This window comes from Podarcis muralis, chromosome Z (genome assembly GCF_964188315.1).
Source record: "Podarcis muralis chromosome Z, rPodMur119.hap1.1, whole genome shotgun sequence".
Taxonomy (NCBI): domain Eukaryota; kingdom Metazoa; phylum Chordata; class Lepidosauria; order Squamata; family Lacertidae; genus Podarcis; species Podarcis muralis.
The window spans coordinates 9,253,421-9,272,181 of NC_135673.1; the positions used below are offsets into that span (position 1 = coordinate 9,253,421).

General features: G+C 45.1%; 2 protein-coding genes across 9 annotated transcripts in view; one reads left to right on the forward strand and one right to left on the reverse strand.

Moving 5' to 3' along the window:
- The window catches only part of SLC31A2 (solute carrier family 31 member 2), a 989,995-nt gene that overhangs the window by 367,562 nt on the left and 603,672 nt on the right, over window positions 1-18,761 (forward strand). The gene's annotated exons all lie outside the window — the stretch shown is intronic.
- Window positions 1-18,761, reverse strand: part of CACNA1B (calcium voltage-gated channel subunit alpha1 B) — a 327,353-nt gene that overhangs the window by 89,082 nt on the left and 219,510 nt on the right. For 5 of the 8 annotated variants that reach the window (XM_077922131.1, XM_077922128.1, XM_077922129.1 and 2 more), the window contains 2 exons: window positions 15,161-15,267; window positions 9,684-9,746 (listed from right to left, as the gene is read on the reverse strand). In XM_077922131.1, the coding sequence (XP_077778257.1) occupies window positions 9,684-9,746; window positions 15,161-15,267 (170 nt within the window). The remainder of the gene's footprint in view (window positions 1-9,683; window positions 9,747-15,160; window positions 15,268-18,761) is intronic. The other 3 variants (XM_077922132.1, XM_077922130.1, XM_077922135.1) reach the window with 1 other exon arrangement.

Here is an 18,761-nt window from a genome sequence, read left to right on the forward strand (position 1 = left end):
GCAGGCTACACCTACAAGAAAGAAAAGTGGGAGGCTGCATAGGGAGCTTACCGATGATCTGAGAGTTAAGAAGGGCATGTATAAGAAATGGAAGAAAGGGGAAATCACAAAGGAGTAGACAACAGTTGCAGGGGAAAAGTCAGACTGGCTAAAGCTTGGAATGAGCTCAGGCTTGCAAGAGAGTTTAAAAATAATAAAAAAGGTTTCTTTGGCTATGTCCAAAGTAAGAGGAAAAACAAGCAAGTGGCAGGTCCTCTGTGTGGAGAAGACAGAGAAATGCTATTGGTGACAGAGAGAAGGCGGAATTACTAAACACCTACTTTGCCTCTGTCTTCACCCAAAAGGAAAGTGATGCCCAGCCTGGAGATAACACAATAAATTATGTAAGGAGGGAGCTGCAGCCCAAGATAGGAAAAAAGGTAGTAAGGGAACACCTAGCTACTTTAAATGAATTCAAATCTCCAGAGCCTAATGAGCAGCATCCAAGGGTACTAAAGGAGCTTGTGGATGTAATCTCAGAGCCTTTATCTATGAACTGTGGGAATTCTAGGAGAATAGGTGAGGTCCCTACAGACTGGAAGTGGGCAAATGTTGTCCCCATCTTCAAAAGGGGAAGAAAGGAAGATCCAGGTGAGCTTAACATTGATACCAGGGAAGGTCTTAGAACAGATAATTCAACAGTCAGTCTGTGAGCATTTAGAAAAGGATGCTGTGATTACTAAGACCCAGCATGGGTTTCCTAAAAAATAAGTCATGCCAGACCAATCTCATTTCTTTTTTTGATGGAATTACAAACCTGATGGATCAGACAAATGGTGTGGGCATAGTATATCTTGATTTCAGTCCCCTATGATATTCTTGAGAGAAAGCTGGTACAATGTGGGTTGAATGAGGTGACTGTTAGGTGGATTTGTAGCAAGTTGACTCACCGAACTCAAAGAGCACTGAACCCAAAGAGTACTCATTAATAGTTCCTCATCATCCTGGGGAAAAGTGACAAGTGGGGTGCCGCAGGGTTCTGTCCTGGGCCCGTTGTTGTTTAACATCTTTATAAATGACTTGGATGAAGGAATTGAGGAAATGCTTATCAAATTTGCAGATGACACCAAACTGGGAGCAGTAGCTAATGCCGCAGAAGACAGAATCAGAATTCAAATGACCTCAACAGATTGGAGAACTGGGCACAAGATAACAAAATGAATTTCAATAGGGACAAATGCGGGGCTCTGCATTTAGGCAGGAAGAACCAGATGCAGAAATATAGGATGGGGGACACCTGCTTACTAGCAGTATATGTGAAAAGGATCTAGGGGTCTTGATGGACCACAAGTTTAACATGAGTCAACAGGCTGATGCAGCAGCAAAAAAGCCAGTGCTATTCTAGGTTGAATCAACAGAAGTATATTGTCCAGATCAAGGGAAGTAATAGTTGCACTCTATTCTGCCTTGGTCAAACCACACCTGGAACACTGTGTCCAGTTCTGGGCACCACAATTTAAGAAGGATGTTGACAAGCTGGAATGTTTGCTGGGAAGGGCAACCAAGATGATCAAGGATCTAGAAACTAAGTCTTATGAGGAATGTTTGAAGCAGCTGGGTGTGCTTAGCCTGGGAAAGAGGAGTCAGAGAGGAGAAATAATAGCCATTTTCAACTATCTTATGGGCTTTCACATGGAAGATGGAACAAGCTTTTTTCTCCTGCTCTGGAGGGTAGGACACAAACCAATGCCTTCAAGTTGCAAGAAAGGCGATTCCAACTAAACATTCAGAAAAAACTTTCTGTCAAAACAAAAAAAATTCCTTCCAGCAGCACCTTAAAGACCAACTAAGTTAGTTCTTGGTATGAGCTTTCGTGTGCATGCACACTTCTTCAGATACACTGAAACAGAAGTTGCCAGATCCTACTATATAGTGAGAAGGTGGGGGGGTATTACTCAGAAGGGTGGTGGGAATGGGTGATTGGCAGATAGCTGTGATGAGCCTGTTGACGACTCTTAACGACTGCAATAGGTCTTACAGGAAAAAGCAAGGGATGAGAAGGTGAAAAATGGCTTTGTCATGTATAATGAGATAAGAATCCAATGTCTTTGTTCAGACCAGGTCTCTCCATGGTTTTAAGTTTGGTAATGACCTATTGCAGTCGTTAAGAGTCGTCAACAGGCTCATCACAGCTATCTGCCAATCACCCATTCCCACCACCCTTCTGAATAATACCCCCCCCCTTCTCACTATATAGAAGGATCTGGCAACTTCTGTTTCAGTGTATCTGAAGAAGTGTGCATGCACACGAAAGCTCATACCAAGAACTAACTTTGTTGGTCTTTATGGTGCTACTGGAAGGAATTTTTTTTGTTTTGACTATGGCAGACCAACACGGCTACCTATCTGTAACTGGAACTTTCTGTCAGTAAGAGCTGTTCAGCAGTGGAACAGACCCCCATGAGAGGTGGTGGACTCTCCTTCCTTGGAGGTTTTTTATCAGAGGTATGATGGCCATTTGTCATTGATGCCTTAGCTGAGATTCTTGCATTGCAGGAGCTGCACTAGATGACCCTTGGGTTCCTTCCAGCTCTAAGATTCTATGATTCTATAAATGGTCCATGCTCGCCACTTAATGGATCCAAATGACTTCCAGAGAATGGTAGTGGATGTATTATCCCTTTTGATGGCCTCTCAGCTGATATCCTGGTGGCCTGCTGGAGTGAGGAGTTAACCAGGGCTATTGACAATCTGACTATGAGATGGCAAGAGTGCCAGTGGCGAAAAACACACTCTGAATTGGACTGAACATGACTTAGAGCTCAACACTGAGCCTACCAAGTGGAGATAGTGAAGGTGAAGAAGATCTTCTTCGCTGCCTCTATTGCATCCATGGAAAACAATTCCAGGAGACTCTTTGTAGTCTAACAGAACCACCTTTGCCATTCTGGTCTGGTAGGGACTCCAAGATCTCCTGATTTTGCAGATAAAATTGCTCAAATTCGTGAAACGATAAACTCCATCATGGTAACAAGACTGGGTTGTGAGACTACTAGCAATATGTCTAGTCAAGTTGTATGGGATCAATTTCAACTTGTTACCTCCAAGGATGTGGACAAGCTGTTTGGACAAGTGAAACCACCTGTCTCATTGACCGTTGTCCATCCTGGCTTATAAAAGCAAGCCAGGAAGGACTGGGCAATGAGCTGGGAAGGGGGATGCTTCCCTCTTTGAGAGAGTCTTCCCAGTCCCCCTTAAAGAAGTAGTTATAAAATTGCTTTGCAAAAAAAAAACATATTTGGACCTGGCCATCCTGGCCAATTATTGCCCAGTCTGATTAAGCAGGTGATTGCTGAACAACTCCAGTCATGTCTGGAGGATGCAGACCATTTGGACCCCTTCCAAATCAGGGTTCAGGACCCACCATGGGACTCAAACCACCTTGGTCACACTGGTCAATGACCTTCGGTGGGCTAGGAACAGAGGTGAAAGCTGTTTCCTGGTTCTGATAGATCTCTTAGTGGCTTTTGATACCATTGACCACAGTATCCTTCTGGACCATCTAGGAGGGTTGGAAGTTGGGGGCATGGTTATACATCCTTTCTCCTGGGCTACGGCCAGAAAGTGATGTTAGGAAATGAGTGTTTGGACCCCTGGGCACTCACTTGTGGGCTGACTCAGGACTTCATCGTCTCCCCCATGCTTTTTAACATGTATATGGAACTGCTGGGAGAGATCACCAGGTGGTTTGGGCTGAGTATCCACCAATATGCAGATGATACCCAGCTCTACTTCTCATTTAAATTGGAACTAACGAAGGTAGTGAACATCCTGTGTGAGTTTCTGGAGGTGGTTGGAGGATGAATGGTGATCAATAGATCGAGGTTGAATCCAGACAAGACAGAAGTATTGTTTCTTGGGGACAGGGCGTGGGCAGGTGTGGGGGACTCCCTGGTCCTGAATGGGGTAACTGTGCTCCTGAAGAACCAGGTGTGCAACCTTGGGGTCATTTGGACTCAGAGCTGTCCATGGAGGCACAGGTCAACTCTGTGTCCAGGGCAGCTATCTACCAGCTCCATTTGGTACGCCAGCAGAGACCCTACGTACCTGTCCACTGTCTCACCAGAGAGGTATATACTCTGGTTATCTCCTGCTTAGACTACTGCAAAGTACTCTATGTGGGGCTACCTTCGAAGGTGGCTCAGAAACTACAATTAACCCAAATGCAGTTGATAGACTGGTGACTTGGAGCAGCCACTGGGACCATGTAATACTGAGCACAATTCAAATGTTGCTGTTGACATTTAAAGCCCTAAACAGTTTTGACCCTGTACAGTTTTGACCTCTGCCCACTTTGTTCAGCCTGGGCAATAAGATCCAGCTCCAAGGGCCTTCTGATAGTTCCCTCATTGCAGGAAGAAAGATTACAGGGAACATAACAGAGGGCCTTCTTGGTAGTCATGACCGCCCTGTGGAATGCCCTCCCCTAAGATGTAAAACAAATAAACAACTATCTGACTTTTAGGATACATCAGAAGGCAGCCCTGTATAGGAAAGCTTTTAAAGTGTGGTGTTCTGTTGTTTTTGTATATTCTGTTTGAAGCCACTCAGAGTGTCTGGAGCAACCTAGTCAGATAGGCTGGGTACAATAATAAATGCTGCTTGCTACTACCACCACCACCACATGTTTTACTAGTAGTAGTAGCAGCAGTAGTAGGGACGCGGGTGGCGCTGTGGGTTAAACCACAGAGCCTAGGGCTTGCTGATCAGAAGGTTGGTGGTTCGAATCCCCACGACGGGGTGAGCTCCTGTTGTTTGGTCCCATCTCCTGCCAACCTAGCAGTTCGAAAGCACATCAAAGTGCAAGTAGATAAATAGGTACCGCTCTGGCGGGAAGGTAAATGGCATTTCCGTGTGCTGCTCTGGTTCACCACAAGTGCCTTAGTCATGCTGGTCACATGACCCGGAAGCTGTATGCCGGCTTCCTCGGCCAATAAAGCGAGATGAGCGCTGCAACCCCAGAGTCAGCCATGACTGGACCTAATGGTCAGGGGTCCCTTTACCTTTACTAGTAGTGGTAGTATTACTACCAATAGTACTACCGGTATTCCCCCCCCCCCCCAAGAAAAATAGGTGCTGGTATGCACCACATCGCCACCACCGCATGTCCACCCACCCCGTGCTCACTTGCTCCCCCCTCCTATCTTTGCTGCTGCCTTTGCCGCTGCTTCCCATGACTGCAGGCACAGCCTCCCGGAAGTGCTTTGGCACAACCCAAGTGCCTTTCAGGAGGTGCCTCCTAGTGGTGCTTTAGCAGGCTGTGCCTGCAGCCACAGGAAGTAGTGGCGGCAGCAGAAGTGGAAAAGGTGCAAGCGGGTAAGCGGGCAAGCAGCATTGGCAAGATGGTGGCCAGGGGTGGGGTGAGGGAGGTGGCAGTACGGCGTACTGCTGAGTACCATCTCAAAAAAAGCACTGACTACTACTACTAGAATGAGTAAGCTGCCTGTTGTTGGCTTTAGCTTCGCACACTATTGGCCTCCCTGCCTTCCACCCTACCAGCCTCAATGGGCACTGGCTGAAGATGGGAGTAAAAATACTTGAAAGGAAGGAAGGCTGGAAGTCTACAGGTTTAAAGGTAAAAGCAACCTTCTTTCTGTAACCAAGAATGAGAAGACATTATGACTGACATATTATTTATTTCTCAATTGTTGGTTGAGTTGGGCAGGTACCAATAAGTCTGGGGCTGAGCTGGAAGTTCACACATGGAAATTGTTGGACCACTGCTTTTCCCCTGAGATGATAGTGGTGGTGCGTCCCCTCTGGAAGAGGCCCTCCTTGGATCCAGAAGCCAGATGGGTGGGGCATAAATAAATTACTACTACTACTAAAAAAAAAACACTACTGCCCAGTCTTTAATATACTCCTCCTGGGCAAAGTGAATGAGGGGGCCAGCTTACTTCAGGTATAAGCCTGGAGCAAGCACATCATCCAAATCCATTACAGTCTGATTTCAATGACCACTTTTTAGCACTGAAACAGCCACTGATTACTTTTATTGGGATAGTGATAGGAGGAGTGTGACTCTTATTGGTCCTACTTCAGCAGCTTTCAATACCACTAACCATGATTTCCTTCTGAAACAACTCAGGACATTAAGAGTTCTGGAGCACTGATTATGGGTGCTTCTGCTTCTTCCTGCAGCATCATTACCAGAGAGTAGTACCAGAAAGTAGGGGATTGCCAAAACTTCTGAACTTTGGGTTCCCCAGAACCTCCACAAAATGATGCTACATCAGGATACATTAGTGAAATTCAGATGATTCCAAACTTTTACTCAGCCAGTATGTGAAGGGACTTTATATGTGTGCAGGTTCCCCTGCCTTTGCCTGCAGGAATTTCATGTACATACATGTCCCCTGCAAAAGACTTCACAATGTCCCCTCTCCTGTTTCCCATTTGGGGTTTGCCCTATTAATGATTCAGTTTATCCCAAATTCCAGAAGGATGTCACTGCTGAAAACTAAAGCATGCATTCTAAAAACAACAATTAAGAAAGTCATAAAAGATTGATAAAAGCAACTCCAACAAAAATAAAAGGGGAAGGAGCCCTAGAAGGCACACTGAGACCATATAAAAATAACACCGGCTACACCAGCTGATTAAAACCTCTTGGTCCAGCCAATTCAGATTGCACTTCAACAATATATTTAAAAGGCTTAAAACCGCCATATTTATTTTTCCTCACACAGGGGCATTACATTTGGACACATGGCAACCCTTAAAGAGGGGGTTAACCATGCCAAATTGCAGACAGGTAGCTTCGGGGTTTTTGTGCTAAATGCCTTTAAAGTCTGCATATATATGGACTCTAACATCATACCTACCGAGCTGGAAATAATACTGCACAGAAAAAAAGCCTTGTCTTAACCAACAGCGCCTGTTTCAAGTTGGTTTTCACTCCTATTAAAGAACACACAGCAGCTACTTAAAAGGCAATTAACACAGAGTGGGTAAACTGGCCTCCCTGGAACCTGGGCTTTGGAACTCTACAAATGGAACTCCACTCCCCCTAAGAATGCAGTAGGAAATTTACAGGAGGCATAATCACTCAGATATTAAGAGGCCCGCTGAATGTTCTTTGCAACCTCTTCAAGGACCGTGAGGCAAGAGATTCCATGATTTTATCTCTCTTCTTCTTCTTCTTCTTCTTCTTCTTCTTCTTCTTCTTCTTCTTCTTCTTCTTCTTCTTCTTCTTTGCATGATAGGACAGTATTCTAGCCACACCAGCAGCACTGAGGGAGTACCTGCTCACTTGAATACTCTAGCTCCTCCCACCCGTATCTGATTCACACTTGTGAGTTTGCTGCTTGAAGAGCCAGTTCCCAGAATTCCTCTTTGCAGCTCTTTTGAGGTGAATAGCTGTCTCCTAATGACCTAATGACGCGAGTGGCGCTGTGGGTTAAACCACAGAGCCTAGGGCTTGCAGATCAGAAGGTCGGATGGGGTGAGCTCCCGTTGCTCTGTCCCTGCTCCTGCCAACCAAGCAGTTCGAAAGCACGTCAAAGTGCAAGTAGATAAATAGGTACTGCTCTGGCGAGAAGGTAAAAGGCGTTTCCGTGTGCTGCTCTGGTTCGCCAGAAGTGGCTTAGTCATGCTGGCCACATGACCTGGAAGATGTACGCCGGCTCCCTCGGCCTATAGAGCGAGATGAGCGCTGCAACCCCAGAGTCGTCCACGACTGGACCTAATGGTTAGGGGTCCCTTTATCTTTACTACTAATGACCCTGAATGTAACAGTGTAGCTAGCTGCTCGAGTGCTTGGTGCAGGGGCATGTCCTGCATCTGGGAGCAGGGTGAGCTGCCCATGGGGACATGGTGAGCTTCTCCAACACTTGGAGCCTCTCCACTCCTCCCCCTCAGCTGTAGGGTGGCTGAGGGAGAGGCAGTAGGCAGACACAAGTCCCACACTGCCGTTTCAGGCAGCGCGGAACCTGCAGGCACCTAAGCCACCACGTCACTCCTAAAAAGTTTCATGAGCCGGATATTATTATTTTTTAAAACTCATTTTGTCAACCCCCCCCCCCCCAGTGATGACACCAGGGGTGGACCGCACACACCCCCCCAACACCCCTTCCTCCACCACTGCCTTAACACCCTTAACAAACTACAGCTCCCAGGATCCTTTGGGGGAAGCTGTGACTGTTTAAAGTGACATCAAAGTACTTTAAATGCAGGGATTGTGCAACAATATGACAGTGTGATATGCAGCTTCTATCTTTTGCTCTGCTGTTGTGGTCTTTAAATTTTTAACATCTGCTCCTGACCCGTTTTCACTGCTTTAGCTGCTTTATCTTCTATTCCCCCCCCCCCCATTTTCTCAAGGCTGAACTTCAGTACTTTCTTTTGTCTGTCCTGAATGTTTGAACATTCACCTTCATTGGACAAGTTCCCAAGTTCTAGTACTATGAATGAGGGAGAAAAACATCTCCTTAAGAACACAAGCAAAGCTCATCTAGTTGAGCATACTGTTCTTACAGTGGCCAACCAGATGCCTCTGGGAAGCCCAAAGCAGTAGAAGAAGAAGAAGAAGAAGAAGAAGAGTTTGGATTTGATATCCCGCCTTTCACTCCCCTTCAGGAGTCTCAAAGCGGCTAACATTCTCCTTTCCCTTCCTCCCCCACAACAAACACTCTGTGAGGTGAGTGGGGCTGAGAGACTTCAAGGAAGTGTGACTGGCCCAAGGTCACCCAGCAGCTGCAAGTGGAGGAGCGGAGACGCGAACCCGGTTCCCCAGATTAGGAGACTACCGCTCTTAACCACTACACCACACTGGCTCTCCTTTGATATTGAGGATTGATAACCTAATCTTCTATGAAATGCGGTTCCTTATCCATTTTCTCCTCAATGTCCTTAATTTTATCCACCTGCATCATGTTCCCTCTTACTTGTCTTCTTTTCCTAAAGTAAAAAGACCCCAAATGTTCCAATGTTTCCTCATAAAGAAGTTGCTTCAACCCCTTAGTGTGAGAACATTGGAAGGGGCCTACTGGTTCAGATCAATGGCTGATGTAGTCCTATTTTCACAATGGCCATCCAGATGCCTGTGGCAAACCTACAGGCAGGATTCCAAGCACTCTCCCCTCCTGTGGTTTTCAACAACTGGTTTTTAGAAGCATCACTGCTTCTGACCACGGAGACAGAATGTAGCCATCATGGCTAGAACCCCATGGATCTTCCCCCCAAGGCCCCTTCCAGAAACCTGGAGCCACCATAGGTCATCACTTGTTGAATGGCTTCCCTACAACTCAGCTCTGATCCCATCACCTGGTGGAAAAACCAAAGTAAGAAGTGCATTAGACGGAGGAAGTGGGGAGGCGAGGGAGCAAGACAAATAACTTGGAATCAAGACAGGCCACAACACAAGGCTCAAATGGGAAGTGGAAGACTAATGGAAGAGCACACCATATGCATGCAACCACATGAAGAAACGAAACAGAGAGAACGACACCACATGACGGAATTGCTCCAAAGCAACTCACAAGCATGGTGAGGTGATGCTGTCCACCTTTTCCTCCAGCAGATTTTCCACAATGAAGTGAATGACTTAAGCAAAGGGAAGGGGAGGGGGAGAGGTCTACTTGTATGTATATATTCATCATTCATCAAATCCATTTATGGAACATTGTATACAGAGAGCAACTCACGGTGAATTAACGCTGGAGACCGACGAGCTGCGTGATACAGTACCTCGTGTTTGCTTTACAAAACTGCACATGCAAGAAACAGAAGAACAAAAAGGTGAGAGGGAGGGAAAGGAAACAATTCCCAAGAGAATTTAGGAACATTAAAACAGCTGTATCAAGAGGGAGGCTTGAATAGGCTCCCCAGGTCCCCCATCAGGTTGCAAGCTGGAACGTGCATCTTAAGAAACAAAACAAAACAGAGCCCAGGCAAGCTCTGGGGGGAAGTGAGAGTCACAGAGACACCATCTCTGTGTTGAAAGGGGAGGGAGGAGAGAGAAACCAAAACCAATGCAAAAAACATCAAATCAAAATAACAATGGAAGCCATACAAAGGTGGACCCAGAAGCCAACCAAGAGATATTTTAAAAATAGTATAGATTGCACTTGTGGACATTTAAGGCTATTTCCAATAAACCACATCACCATCACAGATCTTTGCAGGTGCAACTGAAGTATATACTCTAGGAATTGTCAAGCAGGGAGTGCCCACATAGTTCCCTCCATATGTTGATGGGCTACAATTCCCAACAGCCCTAGCTAGCATGGGCAATGAGGTTCTGGTTTGATAACTTCTGGAGGGTGCCGTGTTGGCAACCCCTGTCCTAGGCCACAGTTACTGCATGGGTGAAAATCAAGAGAGACACTTCAGAAGGTGGGCTAGAAATAGAGCCAGAGGACCTCCCCACACTGTACTGAAAGGGGCAGGCACTTTGACACCCTCCAGATTTTGTTGCACTTAAAGGGCCATCAACCTTGACCATTAGCCCTGTTGGCTGGAGCTGATGGGAGTTGGGATTTCAGGAATAATTTTATTTTTATTTTTTGCTTACAGCTGGTGGTTTGGACTTTTATGTTGTTGTTGGTGGTGCTGCTGCTGTTGTAAATAAAAAAAGTGATTAAAAATATATATCCAAAGGAGGAGTTATTTTGATGCCTAATGGATAGACTGTGCACTGGCATAGGTACCTCCCATGCCTCTGAGGTCTAGTCGGACTTTAACAGAGATCAAGCCTTTACCAGAGATCAAGATTTGTCTTTGGAACTCCTTGCCAATAGAAGCTTGCCTGGTCACCCCTGCTTTTTTTCAGTTGTGTTCTGATACAGATCAAATACAGATGTCTGAACTGTATTGTCCAGAAGGCCTTTGGAACATGATTTTCCACCCTTCGCAACCAGTTTTGATTAACTTTTAAAAACCTGCTTTTGTAGCTGCATTTGGTTTTCTTGTTACACCTTCTACGAAAGTGTGGTTAATAAATATTTAAGTTAATTATTATTATTTTTAAAAATAATAATAATAAGGGATTAAATGGCTGGAGAAGTTCTCTTGCTCATTTCATTCGTTACATTTGCTTATGGCTACCAGCTTAGATGCTTTTAAGATCAGGCAAATTAATGGAGGATGAGGTTGTTGGTGGATGCTGGTCACTATGTCTGTATACTACTTTTACATCACTAGAATATGGCTATGAATGGCTGAATAACAGGTGCTGAGGATCACAAGTGAGGAAAGCGCTGTTGAACATAGACCCTGCTTGTGGGACTCCCATACCCTTCTGGCTAGCCGCTGTGAGCACAGGGTGCTGGAACTAGCTGGACCAGTAGCTTGATCCAGCAGGGCTTTTGCTAGGTACCTTCAGGATCAGAATGCCAGTTGCTGGGGGGGGGGGGAGCAGGACTGAGCTATTGCCATAATGTCCTGCTTCTGAGTTCCCAAAAGCATTTGGTTGGAGACTGAGAAACAGGATACTGGACCACACAGGCTTTTGGTCAGATCCAGTAGGGCTTGTCTTAGGTTCTTCTGATCTCAGCTCATTTGCCAGTCCTGGCTCACTTACAAGTTTCTCCTTCACGTCTTTGTCCTATTAAGAACCCTGTGGGGTGGGTTAGATTGAGTGGTGGTGACTGGTCCAAGGTCAACTAGCAAACTTCATGGATGAGTAGGGCTCTGCTCATGGGTCTACCTGAGTCCTAGGACCCACCTGCACAATACATTTAAAGCAGTATCATGCCACTTTAAATAGCCATGACTTCTCCCAAAGAATCCTAGGAATTGTAGTATTTTATGGGTGCTGCAAGTTGTTAGGGGACCCCAATCCCTTCATGGAGCTACCGTTTCCAGAATTCTCTGAGAAGAGGGATTGATTCTTAAAGCACTTTGAGTAGAACTTAATTGGTTACAATCCTATGAATTAAATATACATATATTATATACACAAAACTATACTTTTTTTCCCAAAACAAAACAGTATCATAGCCCAGTGACCCTTTCACCATATGCAGTGACAGTGACACCTGGATATATAAATAAATTACAATGCAACAACATGTGTGAATGAAATTTCAACATGTGCAATGTACAACTGCAGATACGGAATACACAACAACAGCTGTTGATCTGTATTCTTTCTCTGCAGTTGTACATTGTACTGCCACTGAAGAAGGCCAAGTAGTCAAAACATTTGGCTATACACAGTGACCTTGGAAAAATATCCATTTCATGCATTGGACATGTTATTTCATTTTAATAGATGAGGCAACAGGGAGGCTGGAACAGTGCAAACACACCAGCAGGACTGCCAGCAACACCAGTATGTTTGCACTGCAGCAGCTTCCCAACCACTTTGCCCTCTCCCTCCCAGTTAGCAACCATGACCCACCTACTAGGAGGCTCTGCACCCTTCCCAATTACTGGCAAACCTCAGCTCCATTTGTCTATTATATCTGAGTCAGGAGCTGCTGTGCAAGTCCTGGATGCAGAGATGGCCTGGATAAGGGCCAATCAGAAGAAGCTACCTGATTGTATCTACTTTTAAAAACCTGCCTGGCTGCTAGCTAAACACCTCAGGTGAACACCTCCTCTCAGTCCCATCAACACCCAAAGCATGGCTGGTGGTGCATGAGAGAGAGTCTTTTTTGTGGCTTGGGGAAAAAGTGGGATATATATATATATATATATATATATATATATATATATATATGAGACAGACTGACAGATAAATAAATAAATAAATAAATAAGCTGAATCCTAACAAGATGGAAATCCTGCAGCTGGGTGGTTGTTGGGCCTGAGAATTTAGATGTTTGCTTACTCTGGACAGGGTCCCCCTCCCCCTCAAAGGAGCAGCTACATAGCCTGTGGGTGCTCCTGGAGTCATCTCTGTCCCTGAAGACACAGATGGCAGTAGTGACTAGGGGGCGTCATTTGCCAGCCTTAGCTGGTATGCTAAATATGGATAATTCCTGGACTGGGACAGCCTTGTTGCTGTGATTCATGCACCAGTAACCTCAAGGCTAGACTACTGCAATGCACTCACTGTGGGACTGCTTTTAAGGGTGGTCCAGGGGCTCCACCAGTCAAGTCAGAGCACTGAGTCCTACTGTCCTCATGTTACACCACTCCCAAAAGCAGGTGCACTGGTTGCCAATATACAACCAAGCCATGATTAAGGTTTTGGTTTTCACCTTTAAAACCCCAAGTAACTTGGGACCACTTAGCCAGGAGGAGCATCTTTCTTCATGTCAACTTGCCCAGCAATAACATTGTTGGGTGAGGCCCTGCTAATCATGCTATAATATGCAGTGAGGTTCAATTAGTGCTGACTAAAGGGAGGCACCTTTCCTTTGGAACAACTGAACTGAACCAAGTGCCCACATTAATGAATTTTCAGCACTGAACTGGAAATACTTCTATTCTTGTATCATTTGATAGCAGTTAACAACAGTTGATTCCTTGTAACTATCTGCCAGTAGTGCAAGCATGGGGAACCAGCAGCCCTCTAGGTGCCATTGGTTGTCAGCCCTCTAGGTGTCAACCCTCATTGTCCCTCACAATTGACAATGCTTGTTGTTGATGATGGGAGCTGTAGTCTAACAACATCTGGAGTGCTACAGGTTCTCCATCCCTGACTACAGTTTTATTCTGGATCCTTTCACTGTAGTTTGTTTTTCTAAACCATCTTGTTATGGATGAAAGATAGCAAAAAAAAAAAAGTTGCAATAAAACAAAGTAAAATAAAATAAAAACAACATGGACAGGAAATACATTTCAAATGCACAATAAGTCAATGGGTGGTTCCCTGTGATATAAATCTCTTAAGAATCACCAGTATTATTTTCAGAGGTTTTGTTTATTCTAGGACAGGGGTGGGGAGCCTTAGGCCCATAGGCCAAATGTGGCCCTCCAAGCCTCTCTATCTGGCCCTCAGGACTCTCCCAAGCTACACTCATGCCTCAGGCCACATGCTTCACTGGCCCTACTTTGCACCTTTCTTGAGTGTTTTTGCCTGAGATGTTTCTTCAGCATCTGATAATGCAGAGATGGGAAAACTTTTTTGACCTGATGAGGCAGATCCTTATCAGGAGTACAACAACAGATCATTGACAGGTTGCTCAAAATCCCTCACATGGATTTGCAACTCTCTCTGCAATCCCCATTTAACCCCCTGCTCTTAGAGGTTTAAAAGGGGAGAGCAGGGAGACTGACAAAGTGTTAAAGCCTTTTGCAAAAGTGCACTTTGAAGCAGCCCACCTTTCTCCAGGGGCTGAAGCAGGAGTGCTGGGGCTGCTTTAAAGAACTTTACAACAGCACTATTTAAAGCAACTCACACTTCACATTTAAGCAGGCAACTGAGCGGCAGTAGCAGCAGCAACAACAGTAGGGTGGATGTGGGAGAATCCTCTCCCCCACCTTTCCCTGTTGCCACCACCCACCCACTTGTCCACATAAAGGAACCATGTGAGCTGCTTCAAACAGTGCTTCTGCAAGGATTTTAATCCCTGACATCAGTTGATATTGACAAACTGGAATGTGTGTAGAGGGTTACCACGATGATCAAGGGTCTGGAAACCAAGCCTTATGAGGAACGGTGGAAGGAGCTGGGTATGGTTAGCCTGGAAAAGGGGAGACTGAGAGGAGATAGGGCAGCCATCTTCCAATATCTCAGGGGCTGTCATATGGAAGATGGAGCAAGCTTGTTTTTTCCTGCTCCGGAGGGTAGGACTCAAACCAATGGTTTCAAGTTACAAGAAAAACACAAGGCTGGAGCAGAATTTTGAGGGGCCCAGCCCCTCCTTGAACATTTGGGGGAGTTCACCTCCTCAGATGGTGACTCTGTGTGTAGAAACTAGCCTCCTGTCTGAAGGTAACATTCACATTTGTTGTTCTGTCTGCTTTTGCTTCCACCCCCACCTATGACTAGCATGTGCCAAGAAGGAAATGCAACTCTCAGGCTGAAAAAAGAAAACCTGTCCTTCATTGTTCTAGGGCTTATATGGTTCGTCCACAAGATGCTACAGGGGGGCCTGTTAGTGGAAGGGGGAGGGCGTGGACTCTTTCTGGACCAGAACAAATAAGAAGTGAATGGCAACCAGGGGACACAAAGAAGAAATAAAATGGGCATGACATTTCCAAAATAATAAGAAAAAGAAACCCTTACGCTGCTATGGAAATGTTAGCGGCTGACAGGGGACTAACATCAGCTACTTCCTTGGCCTTCTGCAGGGCAAGTTTCTGATTGGTGGCCTCTTCCATCTCCTCTTCGTCCTGTTTTGGAAGACAATGGCACAGGCAGGAATGCATTATTCTTGACAGGACATGTTTCTGAGTGGGTATGTCTAGGACTATCCCATCTCCCTCCCCAGTCTATACATGGAATTAAGTGACATATCTCACAACCCTGTTGCAGAAATCAATGTAAATATATGCACCCATAAATTCACCTCCTGTCTTTTGAGATGACTACAGAAGCAATGAAACCAAAGTTAATGGAAAAGAGGAATCTAACTAAAAATAATGATGATAAAATACTTCTGAGGAAGGACTGTCATTCAGTGGTAGATCATCTCCTATGCATGCAAAAGCCTGCAGATTCAATCCCCAGTATCTCCTGGTAGGGCTGGGGGCAGGGAGCAGGGAGGGAGGGACTCCCACCTAAGAGTCTGCTCTCAGTCAATGAAGAGAATACTGAACTAATTGGACCAATTGTCTGACTCAGTATAAGGGAGCTTTCTGTGTCCTTTTGGGGAAGGGCCATGGCTCTGTGCTGCTTTGAATGCAAAAGGTCCCCGGTTCAATTCCTAGCATCTCCAGGTAGGTTTGTGGAGCCCTTTTGCCTGGAACACAGTTGAGCTGCTGCCAGTCTGTGTTGGTAATCTTGCGCTAGATGAACCAGTGGTCTGACTCAGTACAAGGCAGCTTCCTGTGTCCTTCAGGGGATGGGTTGTAACACAGTGGTAGTGCATCTGCTTTGCATGTAAAAAGTTCTAGGTTCAATCCTTGGCATCTTCTGGTAGGGCAGGGAAAGTCTCCTACTTGAAATCCTGGAGAGCCACTGACAGTCAGTGCAGATAGTATTGACCTAGACCTGTGGATTCAAGTCTCCACCCCCATCGTTCAGCCCGGACCCTGAGGTCTAGCGCCAAGGGCCTTCTGGCGGTTCCCTTGCTGTGAGAAGTGAGGTTATGGGCAACCAGGCAGAGGGCCTTCTTGATAGTGGCACCCACCCTGTGGAACACCCTCCCACCAGTTGTCAAAAAGAAGAACAACTACCAGACTTTTAGAAGACATCTGAAGGCAGCTCTGTTTAGGGAAGCTTTTAATGTTTGATGGACCACTGTATTTTAATACTTTGTTGGAAGCCCGCCCAAAGTGGCTGGGGTATAAATAATAAATTATTATTATTATTATTAGAAAGAAATTTCTGGCTAAGCATCAGGAAGAACTTTCTGACAGTAAGAGGCTGCTCAAAAGAAGAAAAAATTCCCTCTGGAGGTTGGAAACTCTCCTTCCTTGGAGGTTTTTAAGCTGTGTTTGGATGGCCATCTGTCATAGGTGCTTTAGCTGAGATTCCTGCACTGCACAGTGTTTGGACTAGATGACCCTTGGGGTGCCTTCCAACTCTATGATCCTATGACACAGTATGAGGCAGCTTTCTTCAGTGATGTGCTGATATATTTGGCATTGTCAATCGCATCAACACTAAGTTCAGCTCTTCCCTTTTCAGAGAGGAAAACATCACTCAGATCAGAGCAGTGGAAGGGTTGCTTTGCCATTAAGCTTTCAAACACTGCTGTTCCCTTTCACGAATGGGCTAGTGGGCACATAACGAGCTGATCCCTTGCTGTGGTTGGTAAGGAAGTAATTCAAGCCAGACTAAGTGAAAGATAGACCATTAAATTATTGCACACAGTCAATTATTTCACAACTTTCGGTACATACCATATTCTTCCGTGTATAAGAAGATGTTTTTTGCTAACTTTTCTTTTTGTCAGCAATTGGGGGTTGTCTTACACGTGGATGGTGGATGCTCAGGGGCAAAAAACAAAACAAAACACTACTTACCTTCCCATGGCTGCCTTGAAGAAGGTGCCAGAAGTGCCAGAGCCACTGTACCTCCTGGTTTGGGCTATCTCTCAAAAAAACTCAACAACTTTGGGTGCGCGCACACACATCCTGCCACCCCAGGTGCCGGTCGGGGTTGCTGTGCCAGTGCCAGAGCTTTGAATATTTAATAAACTATCAAAGTTGTTCTGTTTGATGTTTAAAATGTTGATTTCTTAATATGGGGTTCAAAAAAAAAATAGGGGTCATCTTATACGTAGGGTTGTCTTATACACGGAAAAATACGGTATATCATTGACTTGCTTGGCAATGGGCTGGTACAGATATTCAAAATGGACTGTCATAAAGTACCCTTGATGTCCAGGGGAAGGGCTATAGTTCACTGGTAAATAATAATAATAATAATAATAATAATAATAATAAATTTTATTTATATCCCGCCCTCCCCAGCCGAAGCTGGGCTCAGGGCGGCTAACAACAATCAAAATAATCCGACATTCTAAAACATTCATTATAAAATTAATTAAATCAAATTAAATTAAAATCAAATTTTAATTTAAAGCATCCACTGCATTCAGCAGGTCCTGTGTTCAATCCCCGGCAACTCCAGGTAGGGCTGAGAATATCCCTTGTCTGAAACCCTGGATAGTTGCTACCGGTCAGTGTCAACAGTACTGAGCTGGATGGACTCATTCCTGCTCTCATTACTGGACTCCAACTCCCATCAGCCCCAGCCAGCATGGCCAAGGATAATGGGAGCTATAGTTCGGCAACACCTGGAGGGTAGGGATGGGGGATTTGAATTTAATGCACTTTTGCCTAATAAGCAAACTGAAAGGTAGCCATCTTTCAAGAGGCACACTTCTCTGAATGTTATGATGCTGCTCTCCACGTACTCAGAATTTTTATAAAAGATACATGAAAGCATGCACGAAAAGGTATATATCAATACAAATAATAACATGCGTTGTATTCCATTCGGGGAAGTTGCGTGCAATGTTGTGCATATTAAGGGAAACATGCATTAAAATGCTGGTGAATTTTTATGAGGACTTCTCTTTCTTTCTTTTAATGCAACCTGATGAAGATATGGGGCAAACCATCCTTAAGGCTGCAAAAATTGAGCAACTGACCGAAAATGAAATTGACAGATCTGTTCATTCCTACTGGAAGACCAGAGGCTTGTCAATGCATGAATGGAAGACATGAATGGAAGATGATGGAGGGGGCAGTTAACAAAGAGTTTTGCAGAGGCCAGGTTACATTGCCCTTTTGGCTTTAAAAGAAGATTGGGCAAATTCATGGAGAAGAGGGCTGTTGGTGGCTATTAGCCATGATGGCTATGCATTGCCTCCACTGTCAGAAGCAGCAATGCTTTTGAATACCAGGTGCTGGAACCTGTGAGAGGGGAGGATGCTGTTGTGCTCAAGTTCTACTTGCAGGTTTCGCACAAGTGAAATCTGGTTGACCACTGCAAGAAATGGATGCTGGACTAGATGGGCCATTGGCCTGATCCAGCAGGCTCTTCTAACGTTCTTAATTTGCATGTGTTACATGTAATCATATTTACTCAGCTATAAAACCCCTTGAATTCTCCTAAGTACACCACATAATTGAAGCTCTTTGATGCCTCTTCCCTCTCCACCTCTTCCCTCTTTTGAAAAGCCCTAGTGATTTCCAGATCCATGGTCTGATTT